The sequence below is a fragment of the Chanos chanos genome, chromosome 8, assembly GCF_902362185.1.
Source record: "Chanos chanos chromosome 8, fChaCha1.1, whole genome shotgun sequence".
In the NCBI taxonomy this organism is placed as follows: Eukaryota; Metazoa; Chordata; class Actinopteri; order Gonorynchiformes; family Chanidae; genus Chanos; species Chanos chanos.
In genome coordinates, this window is record NC_044502.1 from 29767969 (window position 1) to 29783356 (window position 15388).

Genomic DNA, 15388 nt, shown 5'->3' on the forward strand with positions numbered 1-15388 from the left:
TTTTTTCTCGGTCCTATCGTGCTCAGTTTATGAAATATGCCTTCCCCCTCCCTACCCCCCCCCCCCCCTTTCGGCATCCACACATCTTTCCAGTCCAATCTGGAGTCTTAAGAACTTCTCACCCTATTTCAGAGATCAAAGAGAAAGCAAGCTTCGTCTCTGAACCAATCAGAGGTGACTCTGCCGCATGACAACGAGGCGTTCAACGAATCAGCTTTCTCGTCCTGTTTATTAGTATTCTCTTTCAGAAACGCCCAGTAACACTGAATACATCATTTTCTCCCCCTTTTGCTTTCTCCAATGTTTTCTCATGTTAAAGGGGAAATGACTCTTTTTTTTGGATTCCAGAGCAGTTTATTTTGAAGTGTCACTAAATCATAAGTAGGAGATTACTAAATTTGGCCGATGCCTTTGAAGTTGGTGCACTAGATTTTGTCACAGACACACCATATTGGCCCTGAGGTTTTGAAGCTGTCTCGATGGTAATGAGTTTGTGAGTCACTGGCCTCAGAGGATGCGATTATCAACAACCGAAGATCTTGGTAAATTTAGAGCTATCAGTGTCTGGGAGTTTTGTTGGATATAGCCTATACAATAAGTCCTACGACATGAATCTTACCCATAACTGGCTTATCATCCAATCAGAATACAGCCTACAGGGATATCGGTGACAGCTCAGCTATACGAATGCAGACACAGACACAGAGAAACAAGAAATGGCCTGAAGATGATGAATTATTGAAACAAATTCCTGTCTAATACACGCACACTCACATACACATGCACACACACACACACACACACACACACACACAATATACACCGATAAACACGTACACACACACGTACACACTCACGCGCGCACGCGCACACACATGCACACATGCGCGCACACACACACACACACACACACAAATAAGCCAAGGGTTAAGATGATGAATTATTGAAATAAATTCCTGCCCAGTAGAATGGCTGTCCATGGCCTGAGTGCATGGCTCTCTGAGACAGCTGTCTCCTGATACATGTGACAGCTAAGTGGAACAGTGTCCAGAGGCAGTGAGATGTCCCCTGAAGGACCGCATGTCTCTGGTTATTAGCAGGAAGACAGTCCATTGGGGATGGTGACACTACACACATGCACAAAGGCGCACTGACACACATTTAAAAGGCCAAGGCTCAGGGCTCCTGCCCTAACACAGGTCGCTAAGGCAAGCACGACACCGCTTTGCATCATCTGACCCCGAGGAGTGGCGGTGGCCGCTCTTGTTTAGGCACTGCTCCCCCTACAGAGACTCAGCGCCATGCTGATGCAATTCTCACACAGCAAGGGAACATGCACAGTCACCCATCTGTACAAGCACAGAAAAAAAAAACCCAACAAATTCACCTAGGCAGAGAATACACTGCTGAGGAAAACACATAGAATATATCTATAAACAGAATGGGACAGAAAAAAAATAAATATGTATACTGCTAGTTCACAAAATGCCACAGAAACAGACAAACAATACCTGCATAGCCCCAATACAACTGAACAAGTACAACAGGAGAGAGAGAGAAAGAGAGAGCACATACTGAGTAAATAAAGTGCACATTGCGCAAAACATTGCACACACATATATGTGTATGATCTGTTGTCAGAGCAGGAACATGCAAGAGCATAACGACAAAAGAGATGCAGAAATATACGATGGAAAAAAAGAAAACAAAATACAGCACATTTGAAAGTTGGACTGTGAGAAAGTAGAAATACACATTAATATCTTAACGAACTATGTTTTTCTTCTAGATAAAGGATTTCTAATTCTATAACATCTATAATTTGTGTCGTTCCCAAATTCCAGTGCATTACTGCTACAGTTACTAGTGGTATAATTATGAATATTGTAAAATCAGATATGCTTAAGCTGACATATCAAGCCCCAAGCACCAATGTTACTAAAAAACAGACAGGGAGAGAAGAAAGAATGAGTTGAATTCTCTTGGCCTCATTAACAAGTCCAACATGAAGAAATTACAGATGAAAATTCACCCCATCTGAATTTCATTTCCCAAGAATTTCCAAGCTGTCTCTCTAGATCCATAGAGGCATATTTCTAAGGGCCTGTTACATCAGCTCTGTCCTTACGCACTCAATTTTACTCATAAAATTCCCCAAACCAAGATCCTGACTTTCATCCTCTCTTACCTTTGAGACACCTCCATAATACATTGAACCTATGCCTCTACAACAAAAAGAAAACCAGCAATAAGACAGACAACTCATCTGCTCTTGGTCAGTTGACTCACGCTGTCAATTTGTGATAATGGACGAGACCTTAGAGACACGGCTGACTTAAGAGAGGGAGCAGGAAATGGCAGTAGACCATACTTGTTATTGACCTGCAGACAGATAGCATTAGGAATGACACACAAAGGAAAGAGAGAGACAGGGACGGGTGGCTCACTAAAAGACTGACGTCGTTTGCCAATCACTTGTCTGCACTCACTGTGGTGTCTGCCAAAAGAGGCAACAGATAAAAGCTGATGTTTGTATGCTGTGTCCTTAATAATGGCATATTTCAGCTACACATCAACTCTGGTAACGCACTTTAAACAGATGACCTGCTACATGTGCCTACGTGAAAAGTGCAATTGCCAGATTGGTACTGGAAGACAGGTAACAGTTGAGAGTAAAGAGCAATAGACATACAACAACACAGATAACACATAGTACATAAACTAAACTACTGAGTAAATATTGAATAATTATTGGTGACACCAACAGGTTTATTGTTAGAAATCAATGCATTTAACCATGACTTGAAGCACTTTTAATGGACTATACATCTTAGCTTAACAATGGTTCAAACTATGCTAATTTGGTAAAGCGCAAGGAGCCTTACAGAGGTTCCAAATGCACGTAACCTATTGATCTCCCATTTCTTGGGAAACATAAATTACAAAGGATATGTCTAAATTAAGCATCTAAAGCATGTGCAAATGTTGATTATTGAGTTGTGTTGGGATGCATCAATTACACCACTGCTGATTTTTACTCTGATTGCAATCAAGATGTTGCAAGAGAATCGTACATTTGAGAGTGTTCCTTGACATAATTAAAAATTCTGCCCATACAACAATTAAATTGGCTTAAAAAACCCATCTTGCTGTTCTCTTAATCACAACGTTGTGGACCTTCTTCCTCTTTTTCTTCGTTATTGGCTTGAAATTTTCCACTGATTGTTCTTTCTATCATTTCCTATGATTATTAAATTGGCTTGAAAATGCAACTTGCCCTTTTTTCTCTATTATTAGACTGGATTATTCTTTTTAACAAAATTGTATTATTTCTTATTATGTTAGGTTGGAAACCCAAACTTAATGAGAAGTTCAAAGTTGGATTTGAACTACTCTATTTTTTTTTGCACTTTCAAGTACTTACTACTCTCATCACTTTCCAAACACGTTTCCTGCCACAGCTTCCATGTTTCAAGCACAACTGTGCTGTATTGGTTGGTTTGCGTTGTTTTTCTAAAGCAATAGTGTAAACAGTTTTTGAATAGTGCCAATTTCAAACGAAAAAAAAAAAAAAGAAGACCATGTCGAGAATTCTGTCTTGAACACCACCACAGGCACCATTCAACAATGCCCGAACTATTCAAACTGCCCTTCTCTCTACAGTGATCACCCTATTAAAGGTCACACACACACACACAATATACTCTACACAGACATCACAACAACTTTGTATCCTCTTAGACACCCAGTTATATTTCAACTGTATCCCCCTATCCCCCTCTAACATTTCAAGCCAAAACCACTTAGCTTCATATACAGTTTTACACATGCAACAAAAACACACAGTGTACATACACTTTAGACTCAGACAATAATGGTGAGACACACACACACGTGCACACCACAGTGCCCAAGCTATCTAAACAATGCCCGAGCTGTTTAAAGGGGAGTGAAACGCTGACCAAAACGCTGTAGTGATACTAAAAAGACTTAAAAGACTATTGGACATGCTACAGACTTACCTTTTTCATGCATGCTAATTACTGCTAATTATTACCTCCTCTTTTCAAGCTAGAACCACCAAATTTTGCCCATATTCCACGCCATACAAAAGTTGGTTAGTATTCCTTTTTCAGCGATACGTATAAAGACTAAACACATTTTACAGACAGTACACATTACCTCGACCAGAAACAATACACATTACGCATCCCACTCGCTTCAAACCAGACGCCACACACAGAAAATACACTTTACATGCCACACAATAGACGAAGAACACACATTACAAACTGTACAACACACACTGCAAACACAAGACACACATAAAATCATACACATACACATAGCAATCACTCAACAAAGCCAATCAAGCTAATTCTCAAGACGCTGCCTCTGTGCAATGTAATGAGATGGACACGGACACACACACACACACACACACACACACACACACAGGAATGTTACACATCGGTTTCTTTGAGGGTTTAGGTTAACTCTGAGCACACACACCACATAAACCACACTTATGCAACATTGCAACCATCCATTTAGCAATATAGTTAAATGTTTGCCATCGTCATCACTGTAACGAACGACCCAAACCTCAAACACATAAATGAACTTTAACAAAAGCAGTTTAACAAACCTCTTCCAGTTTTACGATTTCAAAGGCAAAGCAATCAAACTGATTAAGAACTCTGATGGTGTTGACTTCCCCCACACACACATACACTCATACATTCACGCACGCACACTCACCCTTCTAACTAAACATACGCTAAACAAAGTCTGTACACACCAAACAAAACATGCGCATAATATAAGCACACACAAACTTTAATACACTATGTTCTTCCCCAGCATATCATACAACCACCGGCCGGTAGCTCGACAGGTATGTCTTGTGTGCTTGATGAAAGGAGGACATGGGATACAGAGTACCGCCGTTGTATGAACGGTTGTTTTCGGTTTTAGGTGTTCACAGTAATTTAAAACGTTACCATACAAGTAATCTAAGAGTTCTATTATTTAAATATACTATCCAGTATCTCAAAATTCATAGGTCCGTTGGTTTGCCGTTGCCCTAAAATGGACTGACTTCCAAAAACAGGGTTAAATATGCAGCAAGATCGAGCTGCCTCAAGAATGAGACTTCTTTTTTTTTTTTTTAATGCAATTCTCAGGATTCCCTCGTCCACAAAACACTCGATACCTTAAACAAGGTAACTCTCTCAAAATTTCACGGTACTCCACATGTCGGAACAGAAGCTGAATTAGAAAATAACAGATACCATACCTTCTGACAGCTGCACCTCCATCTGTCAGCCAACTTCACAACATCTCCTCACGGGAGAGGGTCTTAATGCGATTTGAAAATCTGCGGAAATTTTCAAATCTTGGAGAATATTCAGACGAGAACAAATTCACATGGGGAACCGGATTGCCTTACCCTTTCTTTTCTCCATGCTGCAAATCCGATGTGTTCTCCTTACTGCTCATCCGAAGGAGCTGAATATACCTCAAGCATCGCTCACACCGATAAGATAAAAGGCTGTTCTTTTGAGTTTCACAAACAAATAAACCGTTGACAATTCGACCACAGTTTTTCGGGGTTTCCTCCACTACGAACAGTTGTCTCTAATGTTTCTTTACCGAAATGTCGCTGGATAGGTGCGACTAATCGAATGAGAGCGCAACAAAGCAAGCACTGTAAGCTCGTGGTGTGATAGGCACGGAGCTAAATGTGGACTCCTGCGCGCCCCTCACGGCAATCTTTTCCTCCCACACCCCTCTCTTCTCTAACATGCTTTTGTCCATTTTTCCATGGGTCTGGTCACGCTGAAGGAACAAATGTCCTCACACTTGTCGCTATAGACTGTAGTGTTTGAGTATCTCGACAGAAAAAAAAAACTTCAAATCTGGGTCATTTTATTTCAGTTCAGTTGCGTTTAAACGCTGGATACAGTGAAATTAGTTAATAACCTATGTCTCTTTCAGCACAATCTTAATGTTTAACGTCCGAACCATGATCAGTTAGATGTATGCCAAGACGTACGTAAACAGACTACACATTTAACCTTGGTTGTTTTATCCTTCAGCCTTTCGCAAATCGCCACTATAGGAACAGAAAGCGTTCAGGGACTAAAACCCCTGATTGACCACACCCATAATGTTACCACTGTGGTCTAAACTAAACAATCACTGCTAAATAATAACCATGTGTTACTATTGTTACACACTCATTCAAGGACTAAAGGGTAGTTATAAGACAGCAATTCACATGGTAACTCTTGTTTGCCAAGGTCAAAGTGCAGCTATATAATAACCATGTGATGCTGTTCCCACTGTTAACAGGTGCAGAAAGGGTCAGTGTTTTCACATTAAATTCTATTCTTAATGTATTCTCTGGGTGAAGAGCTATCAATGTCCCTGCTTGGAAAGGAAGACCATGACATTTGTCTCAGATGCAGGAAAACATAATTAGTGATCATTAGTAAACATTAGTGCAGCACCAGTAAGCATTAGCCAATATTACACTGTTTCCAAAGGTATATGTGTGCTTGTGGCTTTCTCACTGTTTCTATAACAAACTAATCAAGTCATCCTCTTACCACTAACACTGTGCCGAAAAAACAAGAAGTGTTCTCATTAAGCCCTAATTCAGAGACAGGCTGACAGTGCGCTTTTTTTCTTTTCCTTTTTTTTTTGTGACCGTGCCACAGCAGCTTCAGGAACCTTGGTATTGTAACAGCAGCACTACAAAGCAGCCACATGTGGGCATCCATCCTCATTAACTACAGCAGCCAGGCAGGCCTGCATCGCTAACCCTCACAACAAGCCCCACACAAGCCTGGAGACTTAGCAGCACCATAGGAAAATGACAAACGCTGGAAGAAGAGAATAGAGAGGAGACAGAGGGAGACAGAGAGAGAGAGGGAAAGCAAAGCGCTGGCCTTTGCTGTCAACCCCCCCCCCCCCCCCCCAAAAAAAAAAAAACACGGCACAGAAAAGATTTATAAAAATGTCGGTGCATTTTACCATACCTACCACATAATGGGATGGAAGCTTTCTCCTGCAAATGCTGAGACACGTACTGTATATATGTGTACTGTTGGACATATTCCCAGCATATCAGGTTTACCCATGGAGAGAACAAGTATAAAGCAGGAAGAGTAGAGGAGAAAGTGAGGATGTGACTTTGTTTCTCTATGGAAGCGAAAACGTCAGTTCTGTTCAGTGTCAAAAAGACTGACAGTAAATAAACACAAACTCCTCCACCTTAAATACACTCCTGGACTCTCCCGAGAGCCTCCCCTCATCCTCAGTAATACATGCTTTGACTGGTAATTCTCTCCTGTGCCCATTAGCTGTGTGAGAAAGACTTTTCACCTCCCTGGAGCCACACACACACACACACACTTCACACTTGTTCTAAAGTCAGATAAAAATGGAAGGCTCCATGTCCACACCATGCAGTTTTCACAATGTGTTATCATCATTCCTTCTGTAAATAAGCTACACAACAATTTGACCTTCACTCAAGAATGACAGGACAAATGTACAACTTTTACGGCAAAACCGCACACACGCATACACACACAGATCAAGGCTATCCATGCAGAAATAACCACAAATAGAGAGCGGCTGAAAAGGATGGATGAATACCAGGACAACCCTAACTAGAAATCCCATCTGTCTGTTTTTTATTTGCCAGCATTTGGCAAATATTGCTTCTTCACTGCAATAGCTGAGAGCCCTTCTGTTGTGAAAACCTTGGGCGCTTTCTCTTTAATGGTACTATTCACCTGGGCATATTCCTTAGATTAATTTAGCCTGCGATATCTACATGGAAAATATTTGAGCGTAAAACATTTAAAAATGAACACAATAACATATTCAGACCCACACAACAAAGACAATCCACATTTTTTATCCCACTAAGAAATAAGTCATTCTTTGTAACTACAACATGCACAACAAAGAGGTTTCTAAACAAGCCCTTATAATTTCCCATCTCCTTGTGAATCATATATTTAAGAATATGATATATAATAATTGCTATAATATTATGATATAGTTAAATCACAAGTTTTATGCACTAAAATGTTATGGAAGTTCCAAATGTACACACTAGTTTGGTAGAAGTTTTTGTTCTGAAGTGCAATATGAGAAAGTCATTGTTTGATATAATGAGCCCTGGGCAGAATCTCTCTCTGCAGAGATGCACTGACTGGAACCAGGACATTACCCATATTAATGAAGGGCCCAGGTGTACTGCTAAGGACTGAATGCCAACAACAGCAGGATCTCACTCTGCTTCATCCCCAACTGACCGATAAAGTTTTCAAGGAGCCTCTTTTATTAGACCATCTTACTTGGACAGAGCACATAATGTTAGGTAACAAATCAAGAAAACAAATAAGCAAGCAAACAAACAAAGAAACACAACGCCGAAACTCCCATATCCCAAGCAGGGTACCTAGGGATGTTCATTTAGCCCTGGAGGGGTGCTGTTTCTAATAGCTCTGTTCTGTTTCCATTGTCCCTTTGAAACAGAAACGTACACCAAGTTGCTGTAGTAGTACTGCAGTGTGTTACCCCTGCTGTATTTTATGTAACGATGTTCAATGAGGGTATTATATATAGAGCATAATACGCTTAAAGGGAAGGCTTAAATTCAATTTGCATTTTCGCATGTGGACCCAAGTCAGGGCAATTTAGCACAAAACAATATGGGCAAGTTCCAAGGAGCAAAAGCATGCTGATCCCTGACAGCTCTCCTTAATCCAGTCACAGGTTTGATCTGAATCTAAATGTTGTGTTTAGCCCTCAAAAAAGCTGCACAAAAGCGACTCTATCTATAATTAATCTTTATTCAGGGGTAACAAAATGCCCGAATATGGGCATAACTAATGTGCTCTTTCTGAGAATCACCACAAAGTCATATTCATTCATGAAAAGGTCAAGCAGATTACTAAGGGATAAGCAGGTGTCTTGCATCTTGTGCTCTCCGTATACAGATTTCATCCTCTGTCGCTGCACAGGGAAACGTGTGCTCGTGGTTAGGGGCTCTCTCTGTGGAGTGCTGCTCTCTCCGCCTCACTCCAGAATTTCAAATACATTCACATTTCCACGAGGAGCATCTGTAAAAGAGCACCGTCGGGTATAACGCACACAGACGCCTTCGAAAGAGCTCTTGCCTCGTTCCCGTGTCCCTCCTGCAGAAAGAGAGAGCGAGAGAGTTGCCTGTGCGTCGGCACGCGGTTTGCTCGATATCCCCACAGATGTCTCCGTTGGTATTCAAATCTCTATCCGCCTAGCAGGAACATTGACGATGTCGCGCTAAATTTTGCTTCCATTTCGTATACATGTGCCATTTATGTGAGAACAGGCGGTACAATTTCATTAATATACGAACTGATTAAGAACAAATACATTTTGCTAACAGTGAGCTACAAATGAGCAACTGAAACGTGATTACATTTTTAAAAAGCTGTTCGTTTTTTCTCTTGACAAGACACCTGACCGTTTTCACTCCACTTCTCACAATACTTATTTATTTATCAGTTAGGAAGCAGTTCCTAATTTCAGCTCAGTTGAACATCGCAATAAAATGAATAAATTTGTTACTGGTGGGAAAAATGGATAAATGAAGTAGCCATTCACAGAAAATTCTTAGGAGGCCTTCTTCTCTCCTTATGAAGTCAGTGAGAAAAATTGATCCAGATGTCAGTCGTTAGGTGTTCTCATCGATGATCAGTAGCCAATTAATGGAACAACCGTTGTTGTACAATTTGCGACGGAAAGCACTCCTTTGCCATTTTGACATGTAACACGACATTCATAGCCATTAAGTATACCAGATGAGCTATGCTTACTGACCTGATTTCTGAACTGAACTGACTTAGCGAGAGATATTATAAAGCTACCTATTACAAAGCTACAAGTGAAGTTAATGTACGAAGGTACATAAACATAGTTTTACTCTTACAGAGGAGTTAACGATATTTGCATTTGACAACCGACATAATGCTTAGAAGAAGTTAGACAGGCTATACAATCAGACTTGGGATAACATAATCAAGTAACCACATTCTCTGCTCGCCCGTTGCCGCGAAGTGAACGCAGAAGGGCGGGATGTTATTTTGCCTATATCGAAAACGTGACTTGGCCTTAACTATTGCGATTTAGTATTTTGCAGTACCCCTTACTACCTTAAACTGTAACGTAGTGAGGCACAATTACGCCTTAATATATCATAAATACAACTTAATATCTCACGGTTACGAACTAATATTTCAATATCTTGCTATTAGAATGTCTTAGCTCAAAATTACGACTCAACACATTCAAACGATGACTTAATATCTCACAGTTACGAGATACTAACTCGAAATTATGGCATATTTCTTCACTCGGATTTAATATACATGGAGTGTTATTTATAAATGATCGCCTGTGCCAAATTATATATTCACATACACTTAGATCTAGTCTATGTACAGGTCAGACACAATGCACTGAACCATCTCTGAACTCTGACTTTCTCTTAGAATTGAAAAGCTCAAGTGGATGCATAGAAAGAATGCAAGCTATTTTTTACTCTATTCTTTTCATAATTGATTTGGTCGTGATGTTTTAGAGCAGCGTGTATCTATTTTATATATATATATATAATAATAATAATTATTATTATTATTTAGGGGCACCACTGATTGCTTGGTAAGAAGTAACTCAACCCCTCAGCACCCTGTTGTCCAATCCTTCTCTTGAATCTTCTTTTCAAACTGCCATGCTATGAACTTTTCTCATTCAAATGGATGGCAGTAGAGAGCTCTTTTCCCAAAATGCTGCATTTCCTCATGGCTGGGCATGAGACAAACAGATCTAATTTGGTTTCTTGCTGGCTGTCCTTAATGAAGTCAAAATGCAATTATCAGTAATGTTTTAAGAAACCACAGACATGTCAGAATAGAGCTCTGTGCAAACAAAGCCATTTGCCTCGACTGGGAATGCGGAGGACAAACAGATGCCATGCACAAAAGCAGGCTATTGTCGTGACTCCCATCAGCTTTATGACTTCAACTTACCGCAGTTTCAGGTGCTTAGACTAAATAAAGAGAATGTGAGATTTACCCATTATGAGCCAGACATTTGAATGGTTTGGGGATAAAGGGAAAAATGTAATGGACATCAGACACAAGCTTTAAGGACTCCTTTCCTGTCAAGACCGGGCTTCCATGGGAGAGTTGCGAGAATTTCTCATGAAACTTGCATAAGACTTGCTCATCTAGGCACTTTTGAAACTTAGAAATCGCACACTGCCTGTATCATATCAGCAGCTTCTGCTTCCATTTCTGTTACCACAGTGGGGTCTGTTGGATTTTCTGTTGCCATTCTATGCCCTTTTTGCCACAACTTTATGCTCTTAGTACAAGATTTTCACCCTAAAGCTATGTGTCAAGCTATGTGTCCTTGGTTCCAGTTAGGATTCCCACTTGTAAAATGGACATCCCTACTCATTAAGTCTCACTTAGTAGGCTTGGATGGTCACTGGCACAGCCACTGAATCGTGGTGTGTCATCTGGAGAGCTTGAGAGGGGAATAAGCCGGCGTGGGGAGTCTTCCCTTAGCCACTCAGCCGAGCAGCTGAACACTTCTGTCCGTGAACCTATTAACAGGAGACAGAGAGAATTAAAAACAAGCGTCTGAAAGGGGAAAAGTGGCTGAGACTCACCAAAGAACCCCAAGAGAAATAGGAGAAGAAGAGGGGTGAGAAGGGGCGTATGTGTGTACCTCTGAGAATGAACCACTGTGGATAGGAACAAAGTTAGGCCCTAGGCTGCTGTGCAGATTACTGAGCAGACAGTGGTCTCATGGTGACATAGCATTACGGGCTGTTGGAGATCAGCTTCTTCCAACAATTGCATGTGGGGAAACATGGCACCCAAAGGGCAAGCCAATTGAAATGAAGCAAACTGACTGACAGATACATATAAAGCTCTGAAGATCAAAGTATCTTAAGAATGCCCCGTAGATAAATATCACTGCTGAAATGCATGGAGAAGTAGAATGGAACAAATGCACAATATACCACAGTATGCATGTTCATTTAAATTTTATTTGAGGTAATTTATTAGTTAACTCCAGCTGCTATGTTAGCAACAGGGTACCTCTAAAAAGCCACATTTTCCTGACAGGAAAAGGCTTTTGGTCATTAGTCTGAGGTAATCTAATGCCTCCCATTGAGCATCAGCTTTCTGTTAAGCCATTAATTGGAATGACTCACATCACCTTTCCTAAGTGTAAAAAAAGTGCTGATTGAGTTCCTTTGACTTTAATTAATTGCCTCTGTACTGTAGAAAGCAAAGACAACCAAGCTGCCTGGTCTTTCTGGATGACTCCTCCCTGCTTGCCCAAAGGGACTGTGGGTAGTAACTTTGGAGAACAGTGTGATAAGCAGGATTTTTCTCCTATCTTACACCAAAACACCTTATGCAGCTCCTGAATGGCCTGAGGAACCTGAAGAGTAGAATCATATCTGTTAGATTAGAATTGGGACAAAATCACAGGGCTGTGAGGTGAAGGACAGTTGCGTGCAACTGTTTAAAATATTCCAGTCTTGTCCAGAGCATGTAGATGGAGAGTAAGCAGCAGGTGGCTTAGATTTTTAGAATGACTAGACTGCGACACAGCTGTCCTTAAGGGGGGTAAACCAGAGGAGTCTGGAGCATCCTGTCTTTGCATTTTTCATTTCAACGTTGTGCCATCAGCACTGAGTGCATCAAAGCTGTCAGCTCTTTTTGGAACAGCTTTTCAAAAATGCTCACATATGTATGCAAAAATATGCAGATGTAAGCCAGCGTTGCACTTCCCACCAGGTTGATCTTGAACCAATCAGAGCCAAAGCTACACGTTTTGTCTCAACAGTGTGGTACCGGGCTGGCGTGCAGGAACACAGCGAAGATCTATGAGATGCTCGGAGAGCTCAGCTCTGAGTAGAATCAGATTACAGGCACTCCAGAGCCCAGTCTGGCTCTGCCTTTATCCCATTACCCCAACACTGCCTGAGCTGAGTATACTCACTCCACCACAATTAGAAAAATCTTTTGAGACATAAAAACCCCATCTCTTTAGTGCAAACACAATCCATCAAATACTTAGCTTCACATTGAAAGAGAATTGCTTGGTGCTTGGATTTTGCTGTCTTTTTTCAATTCTCCAGTGGGCAGTCCCCCCGCCCCCCGCCTTAAATAATGGTAGAGTGATGAATGGATAGATTTAGTTTGAGGTGGGTGGGGTCAATGCAGAAAAAAAGCTTTGGGGTGAGCCCTGGGTATTTGTAAGTGAACATGGGTGATGTGAGGGGACACCTGAGCATGCCCGGTGTCACTGACGGCAGAAACACAAATGATACAGTTGGTCACAATAAAATACGGATCTCTTGTAAGTTGGCTCTGGAAGCTTGATTAAAAGCTGGCATTTCTATACCAGAGAGATAAAAGAAGGAGAGGGAGAGGAGGAAAAAGAAAGAGAAAAAAGCGTCACTGTCCTACACCAACTGGTGAATGACAGGAAGGGTGAAACGGATCCTGCACTGAATCCCATTGAGGTTGACAGGAAGACGTCACGGACGCTGTTCAGAGTGGCGCAGTCATTTAGTCCACTTCTGTCTGTTGACTGCAGGACGTTAATGAGAGCCCTATGATGAGGCTTGTTAGTGGCTAACGAGCCATGGCACCAACATTACCACTTTTGACTGAGAACAGAAAGGGGTAAATGAGGAGATACTCCTGTGATCACGAGCTAGGCTAGGCTATTGGCTAGAATATGGCGCAGTGACAGCTCAGTCTGTTAAACCCAGACTGACTGGAACAATGAGTACCCAAGCTGAGGGCAGTGTATGTTTTCAGGAAATAAAAAAAGAAGAAGATGAAAGAAAGAAAGAAAGAAAGAAAGAAAGAAAGAAAGAAAGAAAACAACAAAACTTTCACAAAGTTTCATGAAAACATGAGCATCAGTATGCCTTCTATGATCTGCAATGAGCTGGATTTGTTCTCTGAATTAAAAGAGAGCACGTTTGTGGTGAGGATGTACTGTAGCTTTTGATCTCCTGGGTGCCCCAGCTCACTGCCAGTGTTACTGATTAAAAGAGTGATTTTGTCCTTCTTGTAAAAACTGAGAGAATCATACTGTTTTTTCACATTACTCAATATGCAGATGAACTAAAGTAAGACAATTACACAACATATCATCATTTCCAAACCTAAAGGGCTTTTTTTTTAAAGCCGATCTCTGTTTTTTTTGGTCCCAGGAATAGGTCACTGAAGCCTCTACAAATTTCAAGCTACTCACTCCCACCTTAGTAAAAACGACTCCTCCATAATTTCAGGCATGACACCTTTTGCAATTTCTGCTGTGTTGTCTGCAGTAATCCCTTGGCAGCGCATAACGTCAGATGGACAGGAACATTTCTCTCCTCTGCATATAAAACAGTCTTGTCTAAACATAATAAATCTAGCCCGGTGAATATGGTTCTAACGTAATCATAAAGGGAAGAGTTGGAGCACAGGTTGTTGTGAGGTGTGAAAAGCCTCTTTCAATAAACAACAACATGTCTAAGTCTTCCTGTGTCACTGTCATTTCTCTGCTGTGACACCAAACCTCATTGTTCCGATGCTCCCCTGAGAAGAGAGAGGAAGAAAAAAAAAAAACACCGAAGCAAGGGAGGGAGAGACAGATGAACCAAAAAAGGGCAGCCGCTGGATGCAGAAAAATGCGTGAAAAAAAAAAAAACTGATGAAAGAAAGAATGGGTAGGAGAGAAGACAACATATACATGAAGCAGTTTGGAATGGATTGGATTGTAATCACAAGCTTACAGAGTGAGAGGAGAGGAAAATGAATAAAAACGGGAGGGGGGAGAGAGAGAGAAGGATAGAGAGACAGAGGGACAGAGGGGGAGGAAGAGAGAGATGAAGTGAGGTAGTGAGAGAAAGAGAGAGAGGGAGAGAGAGAGAGAAAGAGAGGTGGGGTCTTTGGAGAGAAATATCTTGTCTAATAGGAGAGGTGACCTATTGATTGTCTGGAGGCAGCTGTAATGGGGTTGACAGGGAGCCAGTCCAGAGACAGGGCTTTTGTGACACAGACAGTGAAGAAAAGGACACTACAGACCTACAACAAAAGACCTGATTCTGTCCAAACCAGTAGAATCAGAAATAATCCCAAAATGAGAGGCCAGAAGACCCCAACCCCCCCCCCCCCCCCCCCCCCCACTATTTTTGGATTCCTGGTTGCTCACTCCCCAGCTGCTGGCAGTTTTTACTGTGTTCTAAGTACCAAGCCCACAGAAATGACAGCACCCAGATATGACAGCAGTATCTGAC

The 15388-nt window shown here is 41.3% G+C and overlaps 1 protein-coding gene across 2 annotated transcripts in view; it reads right to left on the reverse strand.

The window, feature by feature from the left end:
- Nucleotides 1-15388, reverse strand: part of tenm2b (teneurin transmembrane protein 2b) — a 152927-nt gene that overhangs the window by 76814 nt on the left and 60725 nt on the right. Inside the window, exon 1 of one of the 2 annotated variants that reach the window (XM_030781081.1) lies at nt 5453-5468. The exons of the other annotated variant lie outside the window; for it this stretch is intronic. Coding sequence (XP_030636941.1) covers nt 5453-5468 — 16 coding nt within the window. Of the gene's footprint in view, nt 1-5452; nt 5469-15388 lie in introns of those variants that run through there. 2 annotated transcript variants of the gene reach the window in all.